This window comes from Marmota monax, unplaced genomic scaffold, assembly GCF_021218885.2.
Source record: "Marmota monax isolate L192 unplaced genomic scaffold, Marmota_monax_Labrador192_F-V1.1 WCK01_AAM20220418_F8-fsc00404, whole genome shotgun sequence".
Lineage (NCBI taxonomy): Eukaryota > Metazoa > Chordata > Mammalia > Rodentia > Sciuridae > Marmota > Marmota monax.
Window position 1 is genome coordinate 584,435 of NW_026694380.1, and position 25,832 is coordinate 610,266.

The 25,832-nt window shown below is 49.1% G+C and overlaps 4 protein-coding genes and 1 long non-coding RNA gene across 13 annotated transcripts; 3 read left to right on the plus strand and 2 right to left on the minus strand.

The window, feature by feature from the left end:
• Positions 1 to 196: 196 nt before the first annotated feature.
• On the minus strand, positions 197 to 979 carry LOC131425071 (uncharacterized). The gene is made up of 2 exons (XR_009228928.1): positions 843 to 979; positions 197 to 482 (listed from the first exon to the last, which is right to left on the minus strand). It is a non-coding gene; the product is annotated as an uncharacterized LOC131425071 (long non-coding RNA).
• Positions 486 to 9,328, plus strand: Ppt2 (palmitoyl-protein thioesterase 2). Of its 6 annotated transcripts, none has more exons than XM_046467852.2 (10): positions 486 to 609; positions 1,142 to 1,191; positions 1,521 to 1,711; positions 1,959 to 2,112; positions 2,560 to 2,655; positions 2,745 to 2,852; positions 3,439 to 3,522; positions 3,640 to 3,724; positions 8,247 to 8,301; positions 8,493 to 9,328. In XM_046467852.2, exons 3-10 carry the CDS (start codon positions 1,529 to 1,531, stop codon positions 8,634 to 8,636), a joined length of 909 nt encoding a protein of 302 aa, XP_046323808.1. In that variant the 5' UTR covers positions 486 to 609; positions 1,142 to 1,191; positions 1,521 to 1,528; the 3' UTR covers positions 8,637 to 9,328. The 6 variants fall into 6 exon arrangements, with proteins under 6 accessions (XP_046323808.1, XP_046323809.1, XP_058442586.1 ...); XM_046467853.2 differs by having other exon boundaries at positions 500 to 580; XM_058586603.1 differs by lacking the exon at positions 1,142 to 1,191 and having other exon boundaries at positions 585 to 609.
• Egfl8 (EGF like domain multiple 8) lies at positions 8,284 to 13,017 on the plus strand. Its single transcript, XM_046467854.2, has 10 exons — positions 8,284 to 8,301; positions 10,257 to 10,331; positions 10,918 to 11,046; positions 11,277 to 11,399; positions 11,496 to 11,605; positions 11,710 to 11,805; positions 11,919 to 12,089; positions 12,169 to 12,248; positions 12,330 to 12,483; positions 12,747 to 13,017. The coding sequence occupies exons 3-10, from the start codon at positions 10,946 to 10,948 to the stop codon at positions 12,788 to 12,790; spliced, it is 879 nt and encodes a 292-aa protein (XP_046323810.1). The 5' UTR covers positions 8,284 to 8,301; positions 10,257 to 10,331; positions 10,918 to 10,945; the 3' UTR covers positions 12,791 to 13,017.
• A 6-nt stretch (positions 13,018 to 13,023) lies between these two features.
• Positions 13,024 to 21,378, minus strand: Agpat1 (1-acylglycerol-3-phosphate O-acyltransferase 1). Of its 3 annotated transcripts, none has more exons than XM_058586602.1 (7): positions 21,360 to 21,378; positions 16,068 to 16,312; positions 15,706 to 15,839; positions 15,210 to 15,385; positions 14,959 to 15,054; positions 14,772 to 14,844; positions 13,024 to 14,261 (listed from the first exon to the last, which is right to left on the minus strand). In XM_058586602.1, the coding sequence occupies exons 2-7, from the start codon at positions 16,265 to 16,267 to the stop codon at positions 14,077 to 14,079; spliced, it is 864 nt and encodes a 287-aa protein (XP_058442585.1). In that variant the 5' UTR covers positions 16,268 to 16,312; positions 21,360 to 21,378; the 3' UTR covers positions 13,024 to 14,076. The 3 variants fall into 3 exon arrangements, with proteins under 3 accessions (XP_058442585.1, XP_046323811.1, XP_046323812.1); XM_046467855.1 differs by lacking the exon at positions 21,360 to 21,378 and adding an exon at positions 20,391 to 20,647; XM_046467856.2 differs by lacking the exon at positions 21,360 to 21,378 and adding an exon at positions 20,391 to 20,646 and having other exon boundaries at positions 16,068 to 16,276.
• Positions 21,379 to 23,312: 1,934 nt separating this feature from the next.
• On the plus strand, positions 23,313 to 25,761 carry Rnf5 (ring finger protein 5). Of its 2 annotated transcripts, XM_046467858.2 has the most exons (6): positions 23,313 to 23,474; positions 24,498 to 24,516; positions 24,611 to 24,723; positions 24,837 to 24,891; positions 24,968 to 25,085; positions 25,200 to 25,761. In XM_046467858.2, the coding sequence occupies exons 1-6, from the start codon at positions 23,335 to 23,337 to the stop codon at positions 25,295 to 25,297; spliced, it is 543 nt and encodes a 180-aa protein (XP_046323814.1). In that variant the 5' UTR covers positions 23,313 to 23,334; the 3' UTR covers positions 25,298 to 25,761. The 2 variants fall into 2 exon arrangements, with proteins under 2 accessions (XP_046323814.1, XP_058442588.1); XM_058586605.1 differs by lacking the exon at positions 24,498 to 24,516 and having other exon boundaries at positions 23,359 to 23,474.
• Positions 25,762 to 25,832: the final 71 nt, after the last annotated feature.

The window sequence follows — 25,832 nt, forward strand, 5'->3', positions numbered from 1 at the left end:
TTAGATCATAGCCTTACCTGGTCTTCTGGTTTTTCAGGTGTTTGCGGGAGCCCCTAATGCCTTACTCCCGAATACTTTTCTCCCACCTCGTCCTTCACTCTACACACTTCTGAGCGTACATTGGTTTTATTGGGAGAAACAAATTTAGACCCAGTAGAGACCTTGTGAAATAGGGAGAAGCTCAGACACGCTGACGAACCTTTTCTCAAGGGAAACGCTTTAATTAAGTAAACGCTCAAGCAAATAAGGGCCCTAACCCAGGCTTTAGGGCATCGGGTTGGGGTCACTAATAGGTTGAGAGGTGCAGGCGCCTGGAGCTCGGAAGTCTGGATTGGGTGGTAGGGTCTGGGTCGGGAACTGCCTACAGAGTTCGGAGGCCCGGATTGTGGAGTCGCTCAAGTTCAACGACCAGGCAGCCGCATCTTCCAGGCGTGAGTCAGCGCAGCCCCAGGGGCCCTCCGCCCCTTAAGGGTGGGTTGTTCCTTGGGAGGGAAGTAGATAGAGTAGGGCGGGAGAAACTGGGCCAGGCTGCACTTAGCTCGAGGGGCCTTGAGGACTCTCCGCGTCTCTGGAGACAAGGGTACTACATGCACTTCAGGATGAAGAGTTGTAAGACGCTGACCTGGGGCGGCGGGGGCGGGCGGGCGTCTAGGGGCGCGCATCGGCTGCCATCAGCCGGTCACTCCATCTGGCCACTCACCCAGCGTACCGCAAAATACTTTTTCCCAGTCCGTCCCCCACCGCCCCATGGGGACCGAGAACTTCGTGTTCAGCTGCGAAGCCAAACGCGTGGATTGGGAAGCCGAGCGAATCAAGGCAGGGGAAGTCGAACCCTTGGGTACCTGGGAGCTGCAGGGCCTGGAGTGGCCTTCTTTCGATTCCCAGGATACATTTGCTGCTGCTTCTCCCCACTGGTCTAAATGGGTTGCTCCGCCTATTTCCTCCCCACCTTCCAGAGTGCATTGGAACGTTCCATTGCCTCTCCGGTCCCCTGCCTCTGTTGCAGGGGACGCTCGCACGGTTGCCAGGGAAAGCCCGGACGTGACGGCTTTGCGCGACCCCGAGCAGCCCTCCCCCCCTCCCACCCGTCATCCCCCTGGCGCTTTCTTCTCTCACGCTTTCCCTCCCCCTTGGGTTCCAGATTAGGGAGAAGTAAACATCTGGCTGAGTGAGACCTACAGACCAGGCCAGGTGGGAGTTTGCATTCTTCAGGGGGCCTACGCTGCTGTTCAGGGTCCTGTGGAACGCCGGGTTGTGCCTGGTGGTGGGGTTGCATAAAGAAGATCCTGGGCCTAGGGACCAAGTCCCTGAGCGTGGAGTTGGGGGCGGGACTTCTGGTGAGCGTTGGTGCGTCAACGCGGTGGGGGTGTGTGTTCGTCGGGGGAGAACTGGAGTAAGTTCAAAAGTAGGCTAAAGGACCTGGTGTGGGAGCAGGAGGGGGAGGCTTGATGGCTGGGCATCTGTTCCGAAGGTAATGGGTGTTGTCATCTACCTCATGGGCCCTCATTCTACCTTCTTAGGCGGGAGCATGCTGGGGCTCTGGGGGCAAAGGTTCCCCTCGGTGTGGGTCCTGCTCCTGTTGCCGTTTCTGCAGCTGCTGCTGCCTGCAGTCCCCGCGTCCCACAGCGCTTCCTACAAGCCGGTCATCGTGGTGCACGGGCTCTTTGACAGCTCATACAGCTTCCGCCACCTGCTGGAATACATCAATGAGGTCTGTCCGGGGACACCCAGTGGAGGACATTGGCGGAGTTTGCCTTGACTGGGGAGGAAGTGGGTAGCTGAAAGCCACCCCACCCCCCACCTCCTGCCTGCCAGTTCCTGCCATCCTGGCATGGGGATAATTGGGGGACGGGAATCCCTGGTTCTAGCAAGCACAATAGTCATGTGGATGTGGCCAGGGATAGGTATGTGGGGGCTTCATAGTCCATCCCCAGTGGTTGTATTGTCCCTTCCCACAGACACATCCTGGGACTGTGGTGACAGTGCTCGATCTCTTCGATGGCAGAGAGAGTTTACGGCCTTTGTGGGAACAGGTACAAGGGTTCCGAGAAGCTGTGGTTCCCATCATGGCAAAGGCCCCTGAAGGAGTACATCTCATCTGCTACTCCCAGGGTAGGCAATTACCCATTCCCAACTCCTGATCAGTGTCTGAGGGATACTTCCTAGTGTCCTCAGCACTACATTGCTGAACCACATTGCCCTAGCCTGAGCCCTTCTTTTCTGACTTAACTCAGCACCTGGGTCTTCTCTCTCTGTATCCTGGATGGGAGGGAGGCTCCCTGCACTGCTGCCCTTACTTTGTCCATTACCCATGATTCTTGGATTTCATGATTAATAGGGGCAGTTGAAAGTATCCTGGAGTTAAGAGTCGGGAAGCCTTGATTATAATTCTGTCACTTACATGACACATGACCTTTTGGCCCAGGGTGTGTCTGTTCTCTGAGTCTCAATCTCCTTTATGTTCAGTATGGTGGTGATGGTGGGGTGTGGGGCAAAAGACAAGAGCTGTTGACCTTGTTGTCCTTCATTTCCCGCCCAATATTGGTGTTGTGCCTATAGGGGGTCTGGTGTGCCGGGCACTGCTCTCTGTCATGGATGACCACAATGTGGATTCTTTCATCTCACTCTCATCTCCACAGATGGGACAGTATGGAGGTGAGTGGGCACTGTGGGCTGCGTAGAAGGCCCCAAGTTTTGGAGGCACAGAGGTTTGTGGTCACTTGGCACTGCCATTCTTTTGCCAGACACAGACTATTTGAAGTGGCTATTTCCCACCTCCATGCGGTCTAACCTCTACCGGATCTGCTATAGCCCTTGGGGTCAGGAATTCTCCATTTGCAACTACTGGCATGGTGAGTGGGGATACCGAATAGGGATACCAGTATGGTTATTACCATAACCAATAGCAATGACAAAAATAGTGGTAACTTCTGTTCACTGAGCACTTATTATCTGAAGAGGCACTATTCAAAAATGTTTGATGTGGCTGGGTATGTGGCAGCACATACCTATAATCCCAGCAACTTGCAAGAGTGAAGTAGGAGGACTGCAAAATTTGAGGCCAACCTGGAAAACTAGCGTGACCCTGTCTCAAAATAAAAAATAAATGGGATGAGGATGTAGCTCAGTGATAGAGTGCCCTGGGGTTAAATCCCCAGAACTGGGGGGCAGGGTGGAAACCACCACCAAAATATTTCATGTGTGTCACCTTGCCTCAGAGAGTACAAGATACAAAGATCAGCCAGACTTTTCTGTGATGTACGTTGAACAGTACCTGGTTCATAGTAGTGGCTAGATATAAGTGCTTTCTATTGTGTATACAATTATTATATTGCTATCCAACTTGAATATGAATACAGTCACCTGACTGGTTTTCCAGTCTTTGGTCTTGTCTCCCTTCTTTGCTTCTCTGTCTTCCTAACTGTTGTTTACTCCCAGACCCCCACCATGATGACTTGTACCTCAATGCCAGCAGCTTCTTGGCCTTGATCAATGGAGAAAGAGACCATCCCAACGCCACTGGTAAGATCCCATGTTCCTACCTATCTCCTTAGCTTCTTTGATCCCCTATATCCCTCTATCCAACCTGGCCTGACTCAGGTTGTGGCTAACTCACTCTCTCTTCTTCCCACCCTGCAGCATGGAGGAAAAACTTTCTTCGTGTGGGTCGCCTGGTGCTCATTGGGGGTCCTGATGATGGTGTCATTACTCCCTGGCAGTCCAGGTAATAAGGAATGTGTGAGCTGAACATTGGCTAAAGACACATCCAACCTTCACCAATCTCTATCTCCTACCTAGAACTGGCTTTTCTTCTCACTGTTCAGTTAGTGCCACCCCCTATACCAATCACTCTGTTACCCAAATGTAAAAACCTGGGAGTCCTATTCTAACCCCTATGTCTAGTCGTCACTAAGTCTTGCTGAATTTATTTCCTCTACCACTCACCTCCCTTTGTAGATTTTTTTCCCCCAGTGGTGAGGATTGAACCTGGACCTTTTCCCTTGCTAAGCAAGTGCTCTACCACTGAGCTATATCCCCAGTTTTTTTTTTATTTTTAATTTTTTAGTTGTAGTTGGACACAATTGGACACAGTACCTTTATTTATTTATTTATTTATTTTTATGTGGTGCTGAAGATCGAACCCAGCATCTCATACATGATAGGCAAGCACTCTACCGCTAAGCCACAACCCCAGCCACCCCCAGTTCTTGTAAAAAAAACTTTTAATTTTGAAATCATTATGGATTCACAGCAAGTCCCAAAGATGGTATAGAGAGGTCCTATGTACACTTGACCTAGTTTCCCAATGGTTATATCTTAGGTAAACTAAAGCACAATATCAAAACCAGGAAATAAGCTGGGCATGGTGGTACGCGCCTGTAGTTCCAGCACTCGGGAAGCTGAGGCAGGAGGATCAGCTGAGCCCAGGAGTATGAGACCAGTCTGGGCAACACAGCGAGACCCCATCTCAAACCAACCAACCAACCAACCAGGAAGTTAACATTGGTACAATGTATGTTTGTGGTTCTGTGCCATTTTATTATTTTCTACCAGCACTTTATTTACCAAGACTATTGTAACACCTCCAGCCTCGTCTCTCTATGGCACTATGTGATTGTCTCTGTTGTAGGTCATCATGAGTGATCTGAAATGTCACCTGAGTTACCTTACTTAACAAATATTTATTGAATTCTATGTGCCCAGCTGCTATTCTGGGTTCTGGAAATGCAGCAGTAAATAAAAAAGAAATCACTGCTATTATGTAGCTTACATTCTAGTGGGTAGAGAAAGTAAATTAGACTAGACTTATTTAGATAATAAATGTAAATATATATGTCAGGTGGCAATAAAGGAAGGCAGGGGAGGCATCAGAGGATGCTTAGGGCCTGTTTTAATGCTCAAAGAAGGCATAATGGAAGAGCTGCAACTTGAGCAGAGGCAGAAGGAAGTGAGAGAGGGAGTTGTATAACAGAGGAGGAAGAAGACCCAAGCAGCACCTGCAGAGGGCCTGGGGCAGGTGTGAGTAATGAGGCTGATATAGGAAGAGCAGGAAGAGTTCATGAGAGGAAGAAAAAGAGGTAGTGAGGACCAGTTGTGTTGAGTTTTTGCAGGTTAAAGTAAGGCCTTACTTTATTCTCTTTTTCTTTTTTTGTATGTGATAAAATATAGATAACAATAGGTTGGGGATACAGTTCAGGGATACAGCACTTGTCTACCATGTGTCAGGACCTGGGTTTGATCACAAGCACCAGAAAAAAAAAATAGGTAGTAAAAATTACCATTTTAGTCCAGGCAGTACATACCTGTAATCCCAGTGACTCAGGAGGCTAAGGTAGGAGAATCACAAGTTTGAAGCCAACCTTGACAATTTAGTCTCAAAATAAAAAGGGCTGAGGGGCTGGGGATGTGGCTCAAGTGGTAGCGCACTCGCCTGGCATGCATGCAGCCAGGGTTCGATCCTCAGCACCACATAGAAACAAAGATGTTGTGTCCGCCGAAAACTAAAAAATGTTAAAATTCTCTCTCAAATAAATAAAAAGGGCTGAGGGTATGCCTCAGTGATAGAAGGCCTCTGGGTTCAATCTCCAGTACCACACACACAAATAAACAAACAGGTGTGGTGGTGCATACCTGTAATCTGAGCTACTTGAGAGACTGAGACAGAAGGAGTGCTAGTTTGAGACCAGCTTCAGTAACTTAGCAAGACCCTGTCTCAAAATAAAAAATAAAAATGGGCTGAGAATGAAGCTCAGTGGTGAAGTGCCCCTGGGTTCAATTCTCAGTACTTTGAAAAAAAAATCCTATTATTATTATTATCTTCTTTTGACATTTAAGGAAACACAGGGCAAAGAGATTAAATAACTTGCCTACATTTATAGTGTTCCTAAGTGGTGAGGTCAGGCTATCTGACTTTTTTTTTAATTTTTTTTTGTTTAGTTGTTGATAGTCCTTTATATTTTTCGTGGTGCTGAGAATCGAACCCAGTGCCTCACACATGCCAGGCAAGTGCGCTACCACTGAGCCCCAGCCCCAGCCCAGGCTATCTGACTTTTAATCACAATGTTTTACTTCCTCTTGATAAAGGAGGTATTCTTTATAGGACAATGAGGACAAGTAACATACTGAGACATACACATGGGGAGAGTGTGGCAGAACTGGGGTTCAAATTCAGGCCTGTGTGTGTGTCCCTACCACTTTCTTACACCTTCTACAATATAACCCCCAGACCCCCAGACCTCCAGCCCAGCTTTCCCATGTGCCCAGCTGTGTCTCTGTGGCTTTGCTCTTGCTGTTTCCTTTATCTGGATACCCGTCCAGGAGCACCACAGGGAAATTTTGTTGATGCTGTAAAAACTAAAGTAATGGTCCCTTCTCTGATCCCACAGTCCACTGAACTTTTTCAGCATTTGTGAAGTTATTCACAGTGAGGTTCCACTCAGTGCCCATGACAGTTAAATACTCTTTAATTTAAAAATGTGTAATTAATCCTGAGAATCACACAAAAAAACTGTTTTAAAAGAAATTTTATTTTGAAGTAATTTTACACCTAAGAAAAACAAAGCCAGGCATGGTAATGGCATGGTATCCCACATACCAAGGACATTAAGTCAGGAGGATTGCAAGTTTGAGGCCAATCTGGGCAACTTATTGAGACCTATCTCAAAATTTAAAAAAAGAAGAAAAGGAAAAGGGTGGGCAGGATGTAGCTCAGTGGTAGAGTGGTTGCTTAGCATGTGGAAGGCCCCAAGTTTAATTCCCAGCATGGAAGGAAGGAAGCCAAGTTAGTACAAAGCATTTCTTTCTTTTTTTTTTTTTAAATTCTTTTGAGACAGGGTCTTTCTAAATTGCTGAGGCTAGCCTCAGACTTGTGATCCTCCTACCTTAATCTCTTGAGTCACTGGAATTACAGGCCTGTGCCATTGCACCTGGCTTGTATACTCTTCACCTAAATTTCCCAAATGTTAACATTTTACCATGTTTACATTAACATATTTTCTCTGTCCCCTTAAATATATGTATATTTATGCATACATGTTAATATTTAAATATATTCAACATTTACAAAAAAACATTTTTTTTGTGTGAACCCTTTGAGAGTATTCTGTAGACATGATATCTCTTTACATCTGTATATTTTAGTGTGTCAGGCTGTATTTCCTATAAGCAGGATGTTCTTTTATGTAACCACAGTAGTTTTCAAGTGGAAAATTAATAGAGACAGTAATGTAATTTTTTGGGGGGAGGGGGGTGGTTATTGGGGATTGAACTCAGAGGTGCTTAACCACTGAACCATATTCCCAGCCCTTTTATATTTTATTTAGAGACAAGGTCTTGCTGAGTTGCTTAGGGCATACTAAGGTTGACCTCAGACTTACAATCCTCCTTCCTCAGCTTCCTGAGTGGCTAAGATTACAGGCATTCACCACCATGCCTGGCTGTCCTCAGACCTTTAAAAAAAATTAAAAATTTTTATTTTTACATATATAGATGGACACATATCTTTATTTTATTATTTAGTCTTATGTAGTGGTGAGGATTGAATCTAGTGCCTCACATGTGCTAGGTAAGCACTCTACCACTGAGCCACAACCCCAGCCTCATCCTCAAACCTTTTTAAATTTCACTTTTGTTTTACTTTTTGTGGTGCTGTGGATTGACTCCAGGGCTTTGCACATGCTGAACAAGCACTATACCACTGAATTATACCCCTGGCCCTCAAATTTTGAGACAGGATCTTGATAAGTTGCTCAAGCTTAACTCAAATTTGCAGTCCTCCTGTCTCAGCCTCCCACGTAGCTGAGATTGCAGGTATGCGCCACCACACCTGGTTCTAATTGTCCTTATAGGGAAAAAAAAATCAATACAAGTTCAAACTCAGGCCTGGGGGTTACATTTAGTTGTCATGTCTCTTTAGTCTCTTTTAATCTGGAATTGTTCCTCAGTCTTTGTCCATGACATTGACAGTTTTGAAGTGTATTGACCAGTTGTTTTGTGGAATGTCCTTCAGTTTGGGTTTGTTGGATATTTCCTCATGATGAGATTTAGGTTATACATTTCTAGTGATAATTCTACAGAAATGATGCAGTACCCTCAGGGCATTACTGCATGAGGTATGTGATATCTAATTAAGTTTTTTGAGTGTCCTTCCTGCTGATTGTCTCCCCAGCAGGCTGTAGGTTCCTAAAGGACCCTAGACCACCTTGATTATTTCCAGTTTTTGATATCCACCCTCAATCTCTTTGTAGCTTCTTTGGTTTCTATGATGCCAATGAGACAGTCTTGGAGATGGAGGAACAACTGGTGAGCCCCTTGGGATTACTCCCCCTCTCTTCGTCCACTGTCCCACTCATTCTGGAGTCCTTCCTGCCACTGACTCCTGAGCTAAAGGGTTCACCCTATGGGGAGGGGGCCTAGGACACCAACAGTAACTCAATTTTGTCTCTTTTTGTGTCTTTATTCCATGTTTCCACGCCCTTTGGCCTACCTGGAAGGTATATCTGCGGGATTCTTTTGGGTTGAAGACTCTCTTGGCTCGGGGGGCCATAGTGAGGTGTCCAATGGCTGGGATCGTCCACACGGCCTGGCATTCCAACCGCACTCTTTATGAGACTTGCATTGAACCTTGGCTCTCCTGAGGACGTCCTCAGATGTCGCCAGAACTCCCCAGCCCAGAGACCAAGTGGTGGCCTTGGAAAGCAGGTGTCAGGCTCTGGCATTGGCAATGACCACCTCATTGCTCTCACACTGCCCCCACATCAACCAGGGCTCCCAGAACACCCATCCTTTGCTCCTCCATGAATGACAAGTCCTGGTCCCCCTACCTCATGTTTTCTAGTTTGGGGGTGGCTCCATGCTCTCCCTTTCTCCCAAGACCGAGGTTGGGAAATGAGAACCAGGTTTTTAACTTGTGGCTGCTCCTGCTGCTGCTGTTGCTCCTCTGTATCTGGCTGTACAGGAGGAGAACCCAGCCCCTGCCCACCACAGGGGTCTCCTTCCAGGCCACTCAGGACATTTTTAGCTTATGTTCTCCCCATGTTCCCTTTTCCTCTGAACTTCCCTGTTGTCAGCCCTCCCCACCCACAAGAGGGACACCCATGAGTGGGGTTCTGAGGCTCCCCTATGGGGACAGTTCCGTTCTTGAAATGTCAGTGTTGGGGACTATCTGTGGCCTGCGAGGCCCATCTCAGGTTTTGGGATCCCCCAGTCCCTAGGATCAGTGTTGGGGTATCCCTGGGAGCCTAATTTCTTTGAGGCCCCAGCCCCTCTTTTAACTACCCTTGTATGGGTATGTCCCCTGTATTTATGGAAATAAAGTTCCATTTCCTCAGAGTGGCTTGGCTTATTTCCAGGTGAAGGGGACCTAGGCTCCTCAAGGAGGGTGGGAATGGAAAGCCTGGGGCCTGGGTGCCCGGATGCTTGGGCTGGGGTGGGGACCCCCTTGGTGTTTCCGTCTTCTCAATGCCCATTCTGTGTGGGTTCCTGATTCTCTGCGGGTTCTTTCCTGCTGAAGACAATTCTCTTCCTGTCCCAGCCTAGGATTAGGGGGCTGAACCCTAGGCTCCAGTGGTTTGGGCCTCAGTTTTAGGGGTGGAATGTGCCTGCCACCCCCAGGCTAGACGAGGAGGCTGAGGGTCAGGGTGGGCATTTGTTGTACCCCTTTTTGACCTTTGTAGGCCAGAGCTGGGTGAGGGGCTATACAATGAGCCTCCTTTTCCTTGAAAGAAGGAATTTTGGCTGACACAATAGGGCCCTGTCTGCTCTGGCATGGAGGGTGGTGGCTGACTCAACTCTGTGCCCCCCAAGCCCTAACAAATGTCATCAAGAGATGGGGGCACTTTTCCCCTTAGTTCCTTGGGCTGCCCCCCTGCCCTTTTGACAACTTACTTTTCTTTCTTTTCTCAGCTGATCTTGCCTCTTCTCTCGTGACTTGATCTGCTGTTTCTTGCCAGCCTGCCTTTCTCCCTACCCCCAATTCTCCAGCAGTCTGTCTTGGGTTGAAGCAGGGCTAGGGAAAGGTCATAGGGTATTGGTGGTGTTAGAGCTAGGAGTCTCTGTTAATTTAGGAATCCAGAATTTGGGGCCCTCATAGGGTTAGGAAAATTCTTCTAGGGAGCCCTATGCTAGAGTGGGGGTGAGAGTTATAGGACTTGACCCCACTGAGCTGATCAGGCTAGAACTAAGGAGGAGGCTTGTGGGAGGGGGTAGGAATGGGAGGCCTCTGTCTGGCCTAGCCCCTCCTCTCCTTCCCTGCCCAGAGGGCCCACCCACCAGTTTGAGCTGCTGCTGCTGAGGCTGGTCTGCCTGAAGTCTCCCTGGAGAGAGGAAGCCAGGTTGGAATGGAGGGAGGGGGAGGCAGATGGGGAGGGAATGTCAATGAGTAAGGAGGGGGCGTTACTCAGAGCCTTAAGAGTGGATATGAATTGGGGGGCATTGTCTGAGTGAAAGGTGTGTGTCCAGGATGTATTTGATGGTGTGGCTGCGTAAGGGTAGAAATATGTTTACGGTATGGTGGTTCCAGGAGCTTGGATTTGTATGTAAGGTGTGAGGGTGTATAATTGGGGTTTTGAAAATATGAAGATTAAGTTATAAGAGAGCATGTTAAGGAGGACCATGAGGGGAGGGTTAACCATGTGTTTGTCCCTCCAGGTTGAGCAGAGTATCAGGAGAGGATGTGTCAGAGGGGTAGTGGAGGGAGTGTGCTGGGGGGAGCCTGTATGATGCTGAATGGATCCGGATATGCTAAAGATGGTATCAGTTATATGTACACACAATTGTATACAGTCCTGATGACTAGTGTGTAAAAGTGAATGTCTTAAATCCCTTAGAAGGCATCCACAGATTGTTCTTGGAAGGGCTAGGGCTGGAGAAGTTAATAGGAGAGAGGAAGGTCATCCATTAACCTCTTCTTGTCTGTAGCCCACAGAGTCTGGACTCAAAGAGAATCATGGGGTCCAAGGCTGAGCTGTGCACACTCTTTGGTGGACTTTCATTCCTCCTGCTATTGATATCAGGCGAGGGAGCCAAGGGTGTATCCCTCAAAGAGAGGTGACAACAGAAGGGGTGGGGCCTGGGTAAAGTCTGCATGTGAGCCTTCTGCTGGGAGTGGGGTTTCCTAGAAGGCAAAACAAAGTTGAAAATTCAGAAAGGGGGTTAGAGGCTGTCACCTTAGGGGTGCAGGATCTCAGTGGCTCCTTGAGGGAGATGGTTCTCCTGGCGGCCTAGGATGAACCTGACCGGCTCAATGTCTCCCACCTCCTCCTTTGGCACGGATGCAGTCAGGGGGTCTGCTCCCAGCAGACGCTGGTGGTCCCACTACGCTACAATGAGTCCTACAGTCAACCGGTATACATGCCCTACTTGACCCTGTGCGCTGGAAGGCGCATCTGCAGCACTTACAGGTGAGGGATGGGGAGCTTGGACTCTGGGATCTCTCAGTGACCCCAAAGAATCTACCAGATCCATATCTGAGGTTTGAGTCTGGTGCTGTGTTTCAGGACCACGTACCGCGTGGCGTGGCGGGAGGTGAGACGGGAAGTGCAGCAGACCCATGCCATCTGCTGCCAGGGCTGGAAGAAGAGACACCCAGGAGCGCTCACCTGTGAAGGTGAGGTCTTGTCTTCCAGGCCTTGCAGGAGGTCTGCCGACGGGAGGCAGAATATTGGGGAGCTGAGCTATAGGTTTGGACCTGAAGCCCCCCCCTCCCCGCAGCCATTTGCGCCAAGCCTTGCTTGAACGGAGGCGTCTGTGTTGGGCCGGACAAGTGCGAGTGCGCCCCCGGCTGGGGAGGGAAGCACTGTCACGTGGGTGAGTCAGCTGGCCCTCCCCGCAGCGAGTGGGAGGGGCACTGGTGGCCTTCCCACCCACTCAGACGCCCGGCCCTGCCCCCACCTCAGCACTCTCTTCTTTCCTATAACTAGACGTGGATGAGTGTAGGACCAGTGTCACTCTCTGTTCGCACCGTTGTTTCAATACCGCCGGCAGCTTCACTTGCGGTTGCCCGCAGGGCCTGGTGCTGGGCCCCGATGGGCGTGCCTGCGCAGAGGGGTCCCCAGAGCCCCCAACCAGTGCCAGCATTCTGAGCGTGGCGGGTAAGTATGGGCCAAGTGCAGGAGAGCGCCAGGCAGCTGCTGGGGCCAAGGTAGCAGTCAAGTTCTCGCTTTGTCCTAGTTCGGGAAGCGGAACAGGACGAGCGCGCCCTAAGGCGGGAGATTCGTGAACTGCGAGGGCGCCTGGAGGGGTTGGAGCAGGTGAGTGAAGGCGTGTAGCGCCAAGCCCTCGGGGCAGGAGTGACCAGTCGCCTACATCCTCAGGTATTTCTTCCTTTGCAGTGGGCCGCGCAGGCTGGAGCTTGGGTACGGGCAGTGCTGCCCATGCCACCCGAAGAGCTACAGCCAGAACAAGTGGCTGAGCTATGGGGCCGGGGTGACAGGATCGAATCTCTCAGCGACCAAGTGCTGCTGCTGGAGGAGAGGCTGGGCACCTGTGAGTCTTCTTGCCCCTCCCCACGCAGACCCCTATCCCAACTGCCGGAACTCCTCCAGAGACCTTCCGGGTTCCGAATTCCCTCATTCCAGAAACCTCTCCTCAAAGTTCACTCTTTACTACCTTCTAGGATATCTCAATTTTTCTCCTAATCTGGGACCCTGCCTCAGTCTGGGTGAGAGAAGCAGTGTAGACCCCTCAGACTGGGGCAGTTCCCAGAGACTTCAGCCATGGTGTCACACTATCCCCTTGTCATTAACCAGGCTCCTGTGAGGACAACAGCCTGGGCCCAGGACTGAATCGATAAGGAACTTCTAGAGCACCCAATCCCCTAATTTATAGAAACTGGACCCCACTAATCCTCTGGGATTGGCCAACTGGGAGCTGCAAATAAGACTGCCACAGAGGAGCTATGAGCCTGGAAACTTTGAAGAACTGAAGAATGGGCAAAGGCAGGCTGTGTTAGCCTGCCCATTCCTTCTGGCTGGGGGCAGGTTGTCTGGACAAATCCTTAACAAACATGGCAAGAAAGCACCCAGATCTCTCTCTCTCTCTTTATTTTCAGTTGCTTGCTGTTATCCAGATAATAAAAACCAACCATGAAAAACTGGGTGCCACCCTCTCCTTTTGCCCCCAGCCCACCTCCTGAGCTGAGGAAACAGGACAGGAATAGGAGGCAGGGAGTGGCCGATGCCACCAGGAGGAAATGAAAACTGGCTCAGAGAGGGGGAAGCCTCAAAAGAAAGAAATAAATTAAACAACCTCCTCTCCCCTCTGGCCAGGGTTCAGTTCCTTTCCCCAACTCCCCAGGGTTCAGTGAGTGCAGTATCTGATATCTGCCTCTTTCCCCTGTGTCTGGTTGGGATGGTACAGGGGACAATAGGGGACTGGGTTGGGTCAGGACTACTGAAGGACTGTACCATGGGGACAGGGGGAAGCAGAAATGTGAGACCAAACTGGCATCCAGGAGTGTGTGCTCAACCCTGGGCATCTTGGCAAGGGAGGGATGAGACCTCTGAGTTAGAAGAGTCCAGCCCCTACAGATAGGGGCTCCACGGGGAGGGAGGATGAAGGTGCTGAGGAAGATTCCCAGGATGAGCCTGGGAGGAGTGTTCCAGGTATCAGCTTCCAGCCAGAGTGAGGAGTTGTCCCCACAAATGGATCAGTCCACTGAACCCATGAACTTAGGCATGGGGGATGAATTGTTCCACAGACAGGATGAGTCCACTGGCCAATGTGGGATGGAGAGGGAGAGAAGACAGCAAAGGAAGAGTCCACTAGGGATGGGATGGGATGGAATATTCCCCACCCTTGTGTACAATGAGCCACTCAAGTTGAAGGGGAGGCAACTATCCCACAGACAAGATGGCAGGAGGTGAGGATCAGAATGAAGACTGCACCTAGGCAGGAGAGTCCCTGGATGGGGCCAGGAAGGGATAGGGAGTGACAATTGTACGTACTTTCACATCAGAATTTGAAGATTCTGAAGAGGAGAATGAATGGGGAGAAAGGAAATGAGGAAGAGTGCCCCTGCTTTAGGGCCAATGGGTTGGTAGGTGTGGGGCGGAAGATGGGGACAGATGGGAGAGAAGCTCACAGCCGGGCTTCGCCCACTCCCCCAGGCTTCTTCAGATAGTCACCACCACCCCGGCCATCAGTGGAGATTTCCCGGAAAATGGTGAGCATGGAGTGCCGGACTCTGTCAGCCAGAGCAGGGACATCATCTGGTGTCAGCCCTTCTGTGGGCACTGGTGGCAGCACCCGTACCTGACATCGCCCTGGTGAGATGAGGAGCACCATTATGGCTTGTTCTCCCAGGATTTTGCCCACAGGTAGTGCCCAGCTTCTGAGCAATGCTGCTACTCCCTTCCTCAATCTTGTGGGTTTCTTCCCCTAACCCTGGGCAACCGCCTCCTGATTGCCAACTGCCACCTGTTTTTTGAGGCCCTCCTGTACAAAGCCTTCCCTGAACCTCAGTCCAGATATCTCCTATCACCCGGGTTTAGCCTTCACCGTGGAGGTTTATTGACTGCAGTTTTGCATATATAGACTATCTTTCCTGACAGATCAAAACAGCCTCTCTTAGAGACCAAGTACTGCCCACCCAACAGAGTATGGTGGGTGCTTAATAGATACTTTTGCCTGATGTGGGATCATACATGGGATATTCATGTGGGTATGTCTCATGGCTCTGTCACTGAATGATTCCCTGCTCACAGGGACATACCCTAGCCTCTCCAATGGCTGTTCTGGCCACACACTACCCCAGACCTGCTCAGAGCCCTCACCCGAGGTGAAGCGGCGCTCCTTCTTGCAGTAGAAGTCTTGATAGGAGGACATGACTATGGGGACAATGGGAACCTGGAAAAGAGATAAAGTGGATCAGTCCATGGCTCCCTGAGACCAACCATTGCCCAGAGAGGAAGGAAGGATGGGGGCTGGGGACTGAGCAGTGGAAGGCGAAGTAGTAGTCACCTGGGCCTGTACTGCAAGATGGAAGGCGCCACGTTTGAAGGGCAGCATGGAGCCATTGTGATTTCTTGTTCCCTCAGGAAAAACCCAGACTCTTACCTGGTAGAGGAAGAGGATCAAGGAAGATATGCACATATGGAGGCATCAGAGTGGGTGCAATGCTATAATGAGGCCTGCCTGCCCTGTCTATCCATTAATTTATAACTGTTCCATTCCCTAGTTCCCCAAGCCCCCATTTCCCCAAAATGACTCACGTCCTGGGTAAGCAGGGTCTGGGCGACCTCAGACATGACACTGATAGCATCCCCTGTGCGCTTCCGGTCAATGAAGATGACTCCTGCCAGCCAGCAGGCCAGCCCAGCAGAGCCAGCCCATAGTAGTTCACGCTTGGCAATGGGAACACAGCGGCCTGGCAGTACCTCCATCATTCCTTAAGCAGGCAAGGGGATGGGGTAAGGATCAGGGTAGAGGCAGAGTGCCACAGCAGGCATCCCACTCCACCCAGGTCATCACCCACACTAGCAGGGACTGGAGATAAAGGGAGGAGACTACATTTTACCCATGTAAAAGCAAGGGTGACTAAAGGCATATGTACCCTGCTAATGAGGGCAGACGTATTCTGGAGAAAGAAAACCTGAGGAGGGAGCAAGGGAGCAACATCCTAGAAGAGAGGAGTTGAGGACCTTTAAAGGAGCAGGTTTGTGGCAAAGTGCCAGGAGGGAGGGCATGTGCCTAAGAACGGGGTCTCACCAAGCAGGTCGAGGGAGCTCTGGTGGTTGGAGACTACAACGTAGGGCTGTGAGGGAGGGAAGTGATGGGCCCCTCGCACCTCCACTCGGATCCCATACAGGTATTTGACGTGGAGCAGCATTAGACGCAAGATCCTGTGGGGTCACGGCAAAGGGGCCCAATGGGATTCACTGATGTCCACCTGCCTGTCTCAGTTCTCCCCACCCTACTGTCTTTCTGGCCATTTTTGCAATTTTCTCCCCCTTCTGTGTCCCTGGGCTTATTCAGTCTATTCTACACATACCATGCTGCTCCCTGAATCTACTATTCACTTCTCACCCTTGGGTTCCCTCATCACCCATCCATCACCCCTTGCCCCTCACTTCATGTTCTCAACGTTGCGTCCTCGCACGGCACACACAGGGATGGCAAGCACAGCCAGGAAGAGGATCCAACCGTTGTAGAAGGCCATCTTAAAGAAATACTTGGCACTGGGGCTGCAGAACCACAGGGTGGGCAGCAGGAAGAGTAGCAGCAAGAGCAGCAGCAGCAGCACCGTCCATGCCCCGGGCCACAGCTCCATTCTGGCCACCTGCAGAGAATGGGGCAAAGGACAGTGGCCTGGTTTCTGGAGGGGAGGAGAGTGGAATGAGTAAGGTACAGAAGGAAAGGTTAGGAGGTATTATCGGGATAAGGACCAGAGATACAGAATGAGGCCTGAGCTCCTATCAAAACCTTCCCAGGAAGCCTCTCTAGGACGGCGAGCTCAAGATAGTTGTCCCCACCACCTCCAACAGGGCTCTAGATACACTGAGACATGGATATCCACAACTCACAGATAAATGAGAACAAAACAACAAATCTAGTGTGGTGGTGCATGCCTGTAATCCCAGTGACTCAGGAAGCTGAGGCAGGAGGATCTCAAGTTCAAGGCCAGCCTCAGCAACTTTGTGAGACCCTTAGTAACTTAGCGAGACCCAGTCTCAAAATAAAAAATAAAATAAATGGGGATGTGGCTCAGTTGTAAAGCACCCCCGGATTCAACCCTCAGCAAATAAATAAACAAACAAACAAATAAATAAATAAACAGAATCAACAAAAACAATGATAGCTAACACTTGTACTGAAAAGATAACAGTCTACACCTGCTTAGCCACCAGCCACATGTGGATACTGAGCACCTGAAATGTGGCTAGTACAAATTCAGATATTCTAGAAATGTAAAGTATACATCAGATTTTAAAAACTTTGGGTGAAAAACGAAAGTGTAAAATACTGTCTGATAATCTTCTAATTTCTTTTGGATATATTGGGCTAATGACGTACCCCATTACAATTAATTTCACTTTGTGTATGGTACTGGGGATGAAACCCAGGATGCACTGCCACTGAGTTACATCTCCAGCCCTTTATTTTTTGAGACAGGGTCTCACTAAGTTGCTGAGGCTGGCCTCAAACTTGTGATTCTCCTACTTCAGCCTCCCTAGTGGCTGGGATTAAGGCATGCACCACCATGCCTGGCTCACTGTTACCTTTAATGAGGCTATAAGAAAATTAAAAATTACATGTGGCTCACATTATATTTCTATTGAACTGTGCTGGTCTATACGTTATATTAAACATTTACATACTATATACACTATAAAGTACTATTATTATTTACATTTTATAGAAAATAAACCCAGAGATTAAAGATCCTACCTGAGGTCATATAGCTCCTAAACAACATTAGGTCATATAGCTCCTAAACAAAATTAGGCAGCCTGTGTCGTAAGCACTTTGTTATGCTGTCATCTGTATCTGTGTGGTGTATGTGTATACACCACACACCCAGTACACAGCAGATACAGTGACTGTGAACAAACATCCAAAAACACTAAGTGATGAGAGATGGAAATGAACACACACATAATCATACAGAGAGACACATTTGCATACATGCACAAATTTACCACCATACCCAGTGACAGGTAAAGGAATATAAATACATAACTAAAAAAATCTCTCTCCCCCCAGGGAGCCTCCTCTATTTTCAATAAATCCAACATACCAATCTTGTTTCCACAGATAGGTAAACAAATTTCACCACCCTTTCCCCTTCTTTCTAGCCATATGCAGGCAATATGGCTGGCCTCATCAAGTAAATCATGGAAGGTAGAGAATAAAAGGTCCAGATATCATACCACCTGCTCTGGACAGGACAGGACTCTAGTGGAAGAGGTATAGACATGCAGAGATTCTTCCTACTTCCTCCACTTTGTTTCACTGCTAAAGGGAGAGTCACAATTGACAAAAGGGTGTTCAAGCAAATTATCTGTTATTCCCATCTAGGCCAAAGGCACTCCCTTTCTGGAACAGGAAGGGCTATACTCAAAGGTCAGAGGCAATGGAGGAAACAGGGGATCTTGCCAGCTAGGAAGGATTTCTCAGCTGCTCCATCCCACTGCCTCTTCAAGTTCAGACCTGCATGGTTTCTCCCCTGGCCTATATGCTGTAGACTCCTAACCCTTCCCCTCCAATCATCTTCCACGTGACAACCAGAAATGTTTCTGTACTGGATATTTCTGTCTTGCCCATAGGCCCTTCTTCACAAGTTGACTTCTGCTTATATTTTCCACCACATCCTCAAAAGCAGCTTTGTTTTTGCTCCAAACTGATTTATTTCAGTTTCTCAGATGCACCATGATCCTTCATGCTTCTGTGCCTTGAACATGCAGTTCCCTTTGGCTGGAATGCCCTTTCTGACTCTTCTCCAGCCTCACACAGTTCAGTTCCACCTTCTGGATGACTTCCCCTCAAGGCCTGTGTTTTCATTAGGTATTTTCTTATCAGTGGTTCTCAAAGTATAGAATGCAAATTCTCAGAACTCAACCCAGAAATACCAGATATATTGAATCAGAAATTCTGGGCACTGGGACAAGCAATCTGTATTTTAACAAGCTCTCCAGGTGAGTCTGATATGCACTTGGGTTCTCAAACCACTGACACTGCACCACACTAAGTTTAACAGCTCACTGGCATCCACCTCTTCCCCAAGGTTGTAAAAAACTTGAAGACGGGGATTCTGTCCTATCCCCAATGCCAGGACAGTAGGAGGTAGAGTAGGCATTCAATATTAACATTTGCTCAACAGATTATAAGGCTGTATACACACCCACACAGCTATAATTAATGTTGAGAGATGGTTTTGTTTTTGTTTTGCAGTACTGGGGGTTGAACCCAGGGTCTCACATATGCTAGGCAAGCACTCTGCCACTAAGCTAAACAACCAGTTCCAAGATGGTGGCCCAGATCACAAATCAGATAGCTACCTTTTTAAGAAATATTAACTATAAAAAGTCACCAGTAAAATATGGAACATGTCAAGCTTCACAGTAACTTATTCTGAAAATAAACGATACATGGTCACAGTGAAGGCAGAGTAAATACCATGACAATATCGTCTCATACATAAGAGAGAATGGGATCAATGTGCCACTGGGGAAGGACGCTGGTATCACCAAATATGTGCCAACAGTATGAAGAGTGGGGCATAGATAATGTCCTTAAATAAATATGGATGGGGTTTCACAGCAGGGCTAAACCCTGACACACATTAAGCCCACAAACTATACACAGCCAATGGAGAAATAATGTGTGAAGACACAGGCCAAGGAGGTCAGCAAGATAAGGCATGGTCCTTTGCGGATCTGGACTGTTTATAATACATGATATTAAGTAACACTCTGGTCAGAAATGTCCAAGGATTTATTAACACAATGGAGTGCCAAATGGGTTAATGAGCATATAGCTCACAAAACATATTGACAATAAGTTTATTAAATAAATGGTAGGTGTAACCAGAAGCACACACACTATGGATGTATCACATCCGTGCATCATTTGAAGGGGGATGCACATTTGGTAAGAATCATAACAGGGGTAACAGGCTGATCCCATCACAGTATAAGAGTGTGTGTTATTCCATGGATCCCACAAAGGAAAACTCCTGCATATGTTGTGACCATGGACATTTGAGACCAAACAAAATAAGGTATATAAGCTTTACATGCTAAACATGCAAAAGCATAAAACTTGTAAGTAACATGAAATCGCCTATTAATAGGTGCAACATAAAAAACAATGCAGGACTTGAACATGTCAAAATTGGATGTGGCACAAGGACACAAGATATGAGAATGGGCAATTCTGATGGAAAAAAAAAAACATTATTTCTCTATAATGTATGGATAACAGGGACAACCTAGCTGCACACAAGCTATCAAACACATTAAAGACACACAGCCAATATAGAAAACATGTCCCGCCCCCCCGCAAGGAATTTACAGTGTCAGTGTGGAAGGCCACTGAGAAATAAGGTTCTGTGCCTAGAGGGAGAGGTGCCTGAGGACATTCCTAGGAATCAAATTTTGCTGGCCTTCTCTCCTCTCCCCCCACCCCGCAAGAGTCATGTGGGGCCAAAGGGCAGGAAAAGGAATTGGGGAATGTGTAGGGAATTCCCTCTCCAGGATTCCCTGTCCACACCCCCAGTTCCAAATTCAGTTTCCATCTCTCTTCCCACCCATGTCTTTTTCATTCTTCCTCTCAGGCCCCCTCTCCTTTCCCCAGCAACCCTCTTCCCTGTCGGCCTTCCCAGCCCCATCCCCTCATCTCCGTCCCTTTCAGCACCCTCCTCCCTCTTCCTCCCATCCCTTTCCCGCCCACACCTCAGTGGGGTGGGGGGCCTGGGGGGCCGGCCCCCTCCCCAGCCAGGCTGCGGCAGCGGTGGTGGCGGCTGGCCGTGTCTCTGCCTCTGTCGGGGTGTCGGTGCCAAAGGGGCGACAGGATATGGGGGTATCCTAGCCCCGGCCGATGGAGGGGAGGTGGGAGTGGGAGGTTGGGCCCATAGCTGTAGGAATGGTGGGGGGTTGTCCCCCCAGCACCCTCCCTCCCTCCCTTTCTGCTGTCTCTGAGGGCTGGGGCTGCTGCTGCCGCTATCCCCCCCCACCCCTCCCCAACGCCTGCTGGTTTCCGGGGCTGGCCAGGAAGTGGGGGGCGGTGATGGGCGGCCTGTCTTACCAATCTCCTCTTAGAGACCCGGCATCTCCTCTCCACCTCTACCACAGTTCTCTGGCTAACTCCGCCTCGGGAGAGCCCAGCAGGGCTCTGCTCGTCTCCAGCTGTATCTTTTTTCCTCCACCCCTTTTCAGCACTCAAGGGCCAAGAGCCCTTGTTGTATTCCTCCATCGGCACATTCCTTTCCCTCATTCCTCATAAGCTCAACCTCTTACTGCCAGTTTTCTTTTTCTTTTTTTTTGTGGTACTGGGGATTGAACCCAGGACCTCTTACTTGCCAGACAAGCACTGGGTTACATCCCTAATATTTAAAAAGTGTGTGTGTGTGTGTATTTTTAAAAAATATGCTTTAATATATATATTTTAATTTTTAAAATTCTGTGACATGGTCTCTCGCTAGGTTGCTCAGGCTGGCCTCCAACTTGCGATCCTCCAGAGTGGCTGGGGTAACAGGTGTGTGCCACTTTTACTTGCTCTGATTTTTTTTTCTCCTTAACTCCTTTATCTGTGCTTCGTCCCCGTCCCCTCAGCTCTTCTCAAAGATCGCTTCTCCTGTCCCCCATTCAATCCCAAACATTTATCATATCAAGCACCTAATATATTCCAAGCAATAAGTTCACCTCTTTTCTTCTTCTCTTCAGGACTCCATGTCTCCCCACCTCGCCCTCCAGCTCTCTGGTCTGGTCTTTTTGCCCTTTGTCCCTCCCTCCCCCCAACCCCATCTCTCAGCAATCAGACTCCCTCCTCCACTCTCACCCTATCTAGCCTTCTCCCGGTCCATCACTTCCATGCACATTTACCTCAGCACATCTTTCCAAGTTCCTATCAGTCTCTTTACTCAATAAGCTGAGACAATTCCCTCCCCTAACAAAGAATCTGGATGCATTTTTTTCTTCCAATGGAATTTGGGTATTAAGATACTGCTTCCTGGCGGGGTGGGAGGGAGAGTAAGGAAGAATGGTGATTTTTCTGGGTAAGTATTCCTCTTTAAATTTTGTATCTAGCTCACAGTCCCTGCACCTCTCTTCCTCATACTCCCATTATCAGGATCATCCATCCCATCACTCCTCCCTCCTGGGTCTCCATCTCTCCATTTCAATATCTTATTTCCTAAACTTCTTCAAGTCTCCTAAATCCTCACCTCCCTAGTTCTTCCAGCTTCTCATCTTTTCTTATTGAATCACATGGAACCTTTTTTCAGGGTGTTGCTTAACTGCCCTCAGCCTCTGTCTGCCTCCCGCCCCCAGGAACACTTATACCCTGCATGCGTTTACATGCCCTGGTGAAGAGGTTGTATAGAACACTGATAAGAGAACTGTTACCTAGTTCTGCTCCTTGGGCCACACAGTGAGGGCCACTGTAGGAAAGGCCCAAGCTCCCAGGGGTCCAGCCCAGGAAGAAGACCCCAGTTCTGCTGGGCAAACTACAAGAAGGAAGGGGCGGGCCTAACCCCATTCTGCCGCGAGTCACCTAAAATGGGGAGGGCCTTGCCCTTTCTGCACCCACTCATAAAGGGGTGGAACCAGACCTTTTCTGTTAAGGTTTAGGACAGAGCTGTGGTCTACTGTTGGGCTCCGAGTCACATGAACAAGGGGGTGGGCCTTTAACTCTATTCTGTTCTGTAGATCACCTAAAGAGGGGCGGGCTGAATCGTCCAGCTGAAGGAGTTAGGTTAACACCAGCGCCGAAGGTCGAAGTTCGCACCATCCAAACGTCGGGCTAATCCCAATTCTGTTCCCTTCTTCACGAAGAGGGAGGGGTGGACCCAAGTTCTGCCCTCTACGTTACCCAAAGAGGCCGGAGCCATTTTGAACCCCGCGACCCTAGTATTTTTGCCCTCTTTTCCAAGATCTGCGCCGGCTTTACCGGCTTCGGCCAATCACAGGCAAAGAAAACAGCCCAATCAGCCCAAAAAGGCCACAGCCGAAGGACCCGGATGAGGCCGAGCCAAAGCCTTTGAACTGCAAGACCCACCAATTGTAGAGCAGTCACCATGGCGACAAGATAGAGATGAAGGGGTGGGACCAGAGAAGGCTCAACCCTCATAGAGTCGGTCCATCCCATCCCGCCGCGTGCTGCGCAGGCGCATTTTCCTTAACCACCATTTTCCGTGGAGTTCCAGCCAATCGCTTATACGCTCCAAAGTCCAATAGGAATCCGGACATTCTTTGAAAGAGGAAATGAAGGAAAGAAAGGGGTTTAATATAGTGGGTGAGTTCAAGTAGTCCCGAACCAATTGCTTCTGGCCTTTAGTTATGAGTGGCATCTGCTCAGACAAATAAAACCCTCCTTGGCCGGGTGACAGGACCGAGTTTAGCGACTTGTTACCAATCCCTTGGTGTTGCATACTGACAGTGACTATATCAACCAATAATCATTGTTGAAGGGCAGGGCCGCCTAAACCTTTTGCCGCCCCCACTCTTTGGGCCAATCCTTTCTCTTGAATCTTATGTGATTGGCAAGCATTCAGACCAATAGCGATTAGAAAACCTTGAAGCCTGCCCAATGATTGTGGGCAGGAGGCGGCTTCTTGTTTTTTGGGGCGTGTGTGTTTAGGGGGACTGAGGGGTACGCGGGGGCGAAACAGAACCGGCCATGGCAGCAGCAGAAGAGGAGGACGGGGGCCCCGAAGGGCCAAACCGCGAGCGGGGCGGGGCGGGCGCGACCTTCGAATGTAATATATGTTTGGAGACCGCTCGGGAAGCTGTGGTCAGTGTGTGTGGCCACCTGTACTGGTGAGAGTCTGGGATCGGGGCTGAAGGTGGTGGGGCTTACCTCTATACTGGAGAGCCCGGGAGCGGGGAACCCTACAATCACATTGATAATCGGAGGGTCCATTTCTGTGGGTGAGGCCTGAGGAGGGGAACATACGTCTTTTCTGCTATGTGTGGGAGGAGGGATCATCTGTAGATGAGATCTGTGGAAAGGACAGTCTCAGGAACTAGGATAGGAGCTGGTGCGTATGTGGTGTGTTATAAGGAGGAGGTTGGACCGGAATGGGGACAACTACACATCTGTGCAGGTGGGACCTGAGGGCACCTTATCCCAAGGAAGTTAAGAATTTTTTAACTAAATTGGCCCAATTCTTATATTGTGTGCATGTATGAATGTGTAACTGCAGATCCCATCATTATGTACAACTATAATGCACCAATAAAAAAGGTAGAAGAAAAAAATAGTTTTTTTTTTTTTTTTAACTGAACAAGTAGAAACGGATGAGACTCAAAGGTTAGGACAGGCATGCATCAGTTGAATAGAGGAGACCCAAGGAATATGGGCTCACATTCAGATGAGATCTGGAAGTGGGTAGTAGACAAACCTGGAGACATGGACTGTGGAGGGGCAGGATTGAGAAAACGTTGTGGAAAAAGGAACTTGAATAAGCTTAAAAGTGAGAGTAATGGCGGGGAATGTGCTAGCAAAGGGGGTTTGGTCTGGAGGAATGGGGGCTAAAAGGGGTTGGGTCTGGAAAGGGGTGGGTTGAAGAGAATTGAAAATTAAGTTGAAAGAAAAGAGAGGGGGGGTTGGAGGAGAGGAGAAGGTTGAGTGTATTGTGGATGGATAGAGATTTAGGTGTTAGATCAGTGAAGCAGGAAGGCCAGGTTGGCTAGTGTGGTAGATGTTGCAGAAAATATGAAAAGAAATAGCAGGTAATATCTGGGAAGATGGGAGAGATGGGATTCTGTTAAGTCTGGGGTCTGTGTCTCTTTTTTGTAGCTAGTTTGACCATTTTTTTTCTCCCCCTCCCCCCCATCCAGTTGGCCCTGTCTTCATCAGGTGCGTACTCAGGATATGGAAAGGAAATGGGGAGGTCTGAGGAGCTGGAAGACCCTTCTATGTAGTTGAAATCACTGCATTTGTTTCTCTCCAGTGGCTGGAGACACGGCCAGAGCGGCAAGAGTGCCCAGTGTGTAAAGCTGGTATCAGCAGAGAGAAGGTTGTCCCACTTTACGGGCGAGGGAGCCAGAAGCCCCAGGATCCCAGGTGAGAGACTAGAGGTAGTGTTGAGGCAAGGATGAAGGCTTCTGTCCCAGGAAGAGGGTGTCAAAGAAGAGAGGAAAAGATCCCTCTTGATAGTCTTCTCTTCTCACCCTCAGATTGAAAACTCCACCCCGCCCCCAGGGCCAGCGACCAGCTCCAGAGAGCAGAGGGGTGAGTCTTCTTGTCCAGTTGTGTCCCTTCCTTGCCAAAGATATGCCTTGTTCCCCTGACTTTGTCTCTTCCCTAGGGATTCCAGCCATTTGGTGATACCGGGGGTTTTCACTTCTCATTTGGTGTTGGTGCTTTTCCCTTTGGCTTTTTCACCACTGTCTTCAATGCTCATGAGCCTTTCCGCAGGGGTGCAGGTAAGAGTCTTCCCTTAGCTCTTCTCAGGGAATCCCCTCAACCACCCCCCACCCCCACCAGGTTCCCTCGTGGCCTAGGAGTATGTGCTTCTGCAGCTTTCCTTTCTCCCACAGGTGTGGATCTGGGACAGGGTCACCCGGCCTCCAGCTGGCAGGATTCCCTCTTCCTGTTTCTCGCCATTTTCTTCTTTTTCTGGCTGCTCAGTATTTGAGCTATGTCTTCTTCCTGCCCACCTCCAGCCAGAGGAGAATCAGTATTGGGGGTCCCTGCTGACCCTTCCTTACTTCTGGAACCCCATTCCCTGACCCCTCAATTTCTGTTGGCTGAGGCCACTCTCCAGGAGGGCATGGGAAGGAGCAGCAACAACTGTGCATAGGATGAGAGACCCGCCTCTGAACTCTCTCACTCCCTTGCTGGGTAGTAACTCCCAGCCCTGTGGAAGGAGGGCAGACTGAAAAGAGTGCCCTTTTTCCTCTCACCTAATGTTTTGCTTCCCCTGATTTCTTGATTTGATGTTGAAAGGTGGGCAAGGCTCCCTCTGACTTTCCTCCATTCCTCTTGTTGATTTAATTTAATTTTTCTCTCCCCAGTGCCTAATATGAGTTTTGACTTTAAACAACCACCCCGCCCCCACTACCTCCTTTATTACAAGTTCAATAAAAAAGGTAAAATATATTGATGGGAACTCTTCCCAAGTTCTTCCTTCTCTTCTTCCTTCCAGGAGAGAAGCCTCTTCACCCTAACTT

What these genes read in the sequence shown, in the direction of transcription:
- Ppt2 (XM_046467848.2), top strand. Translation starts at nt 1,475, where the DNA reads ATGGGTGTTGTCATCTACCTCATGGGCCCTCATTCTACCTTCTTAGGC. An exon ending in ACAGATGGGACAGTATGGAG is followed by an intron (nt 2,656 to 2,744) that starts GTGAGTGGGCAC and finishes TTCTTTTGCCAG; the next exon opens with ACACAGACTATTTGAAGTGG. An exon ending in TGGAGATGGAGGAACAACTG is followed by an intron (nt 8,302 to 8,492) that starts GTGAGCCCCTTG and finishes CCTACCTGGAAG; the next exon opens with GTATATCTGCGGGATTCTTT.
- Egfl8 (XM_046467854.2), top strand. Translation starts at nt 10,946, where the DNA reads ATGGGGTCCAAGGCTGAGCTGTGCACACTCTTTGGTGGACTTTCATTC. An exon ending in GGTGTATCCCTCAAAGAGAG is followed by an intron (nt 11,047 to 11,276) that starts GTGACAACAGAA and finishes GCACGGATGCAG; the next exon opens with TCAGGGGGTCTGCTCCCAGC. An exon ending in AGGGAAGCACTGTCACGTGG is followed by an intron (nt 11,806 to 11,918) that starts GTGAGTCAGCTG and finishes TCCTATAACTAG; the next exon opens with ACGTGGATGAGTGTAGGACC.
- Agpat1 (XM_058586602.1), bottom strand. Translation starts at nt 16,267, where the DNA reads ATGGAGCTGTGGCCCGGGGCATGGACGGTGCTGCTGCTGCTGCTCTTG. An exon ending in GAGCTCCCTCGACCTGCTTG is followed by an intron (nt 15,386 to 15,705) that starts GTGAGACCCCGT and finishes TGCCTGCTTAAG; the next exon opens with GAATGATGGAGGTACTGCCA. An exon ending in AGACCCTGCTTACCCAGGAC is followed by an intron (nt 15,055 to 15,209) that starts GTGAGTCATTTT and finishes TTCCTCTACCAG; the next exon opens with GTAAGAGTCTGGGTTTTTCC.
- Rnf5 (XM_046467858.2), top strand. Translation starts at nt 23,335, where the DNA reads ATGGCAGCAGCAGAAGAGGAGGACGGGGGCCCCGAAGGGCCAAACCGC. An exon ending in CAGAAGCCCCAGGATCCCAG is followed by an intron (nt 24,724 to 24,836) that starts GTGAGAGACTAG and finishes TCTCACCCTCAG; the next exon opens with ATTGAAAACTCCACCCCGCC. An exon ending in GCCTTTCCGCAGGGGTGCAG is followed by an intron (nt 25,086 to 25,199) that starts GTAAGAGTCTTC and finishes TTTCTCCCACAG; the next exon opens with GTGTGGATCTGGGACAGGGT.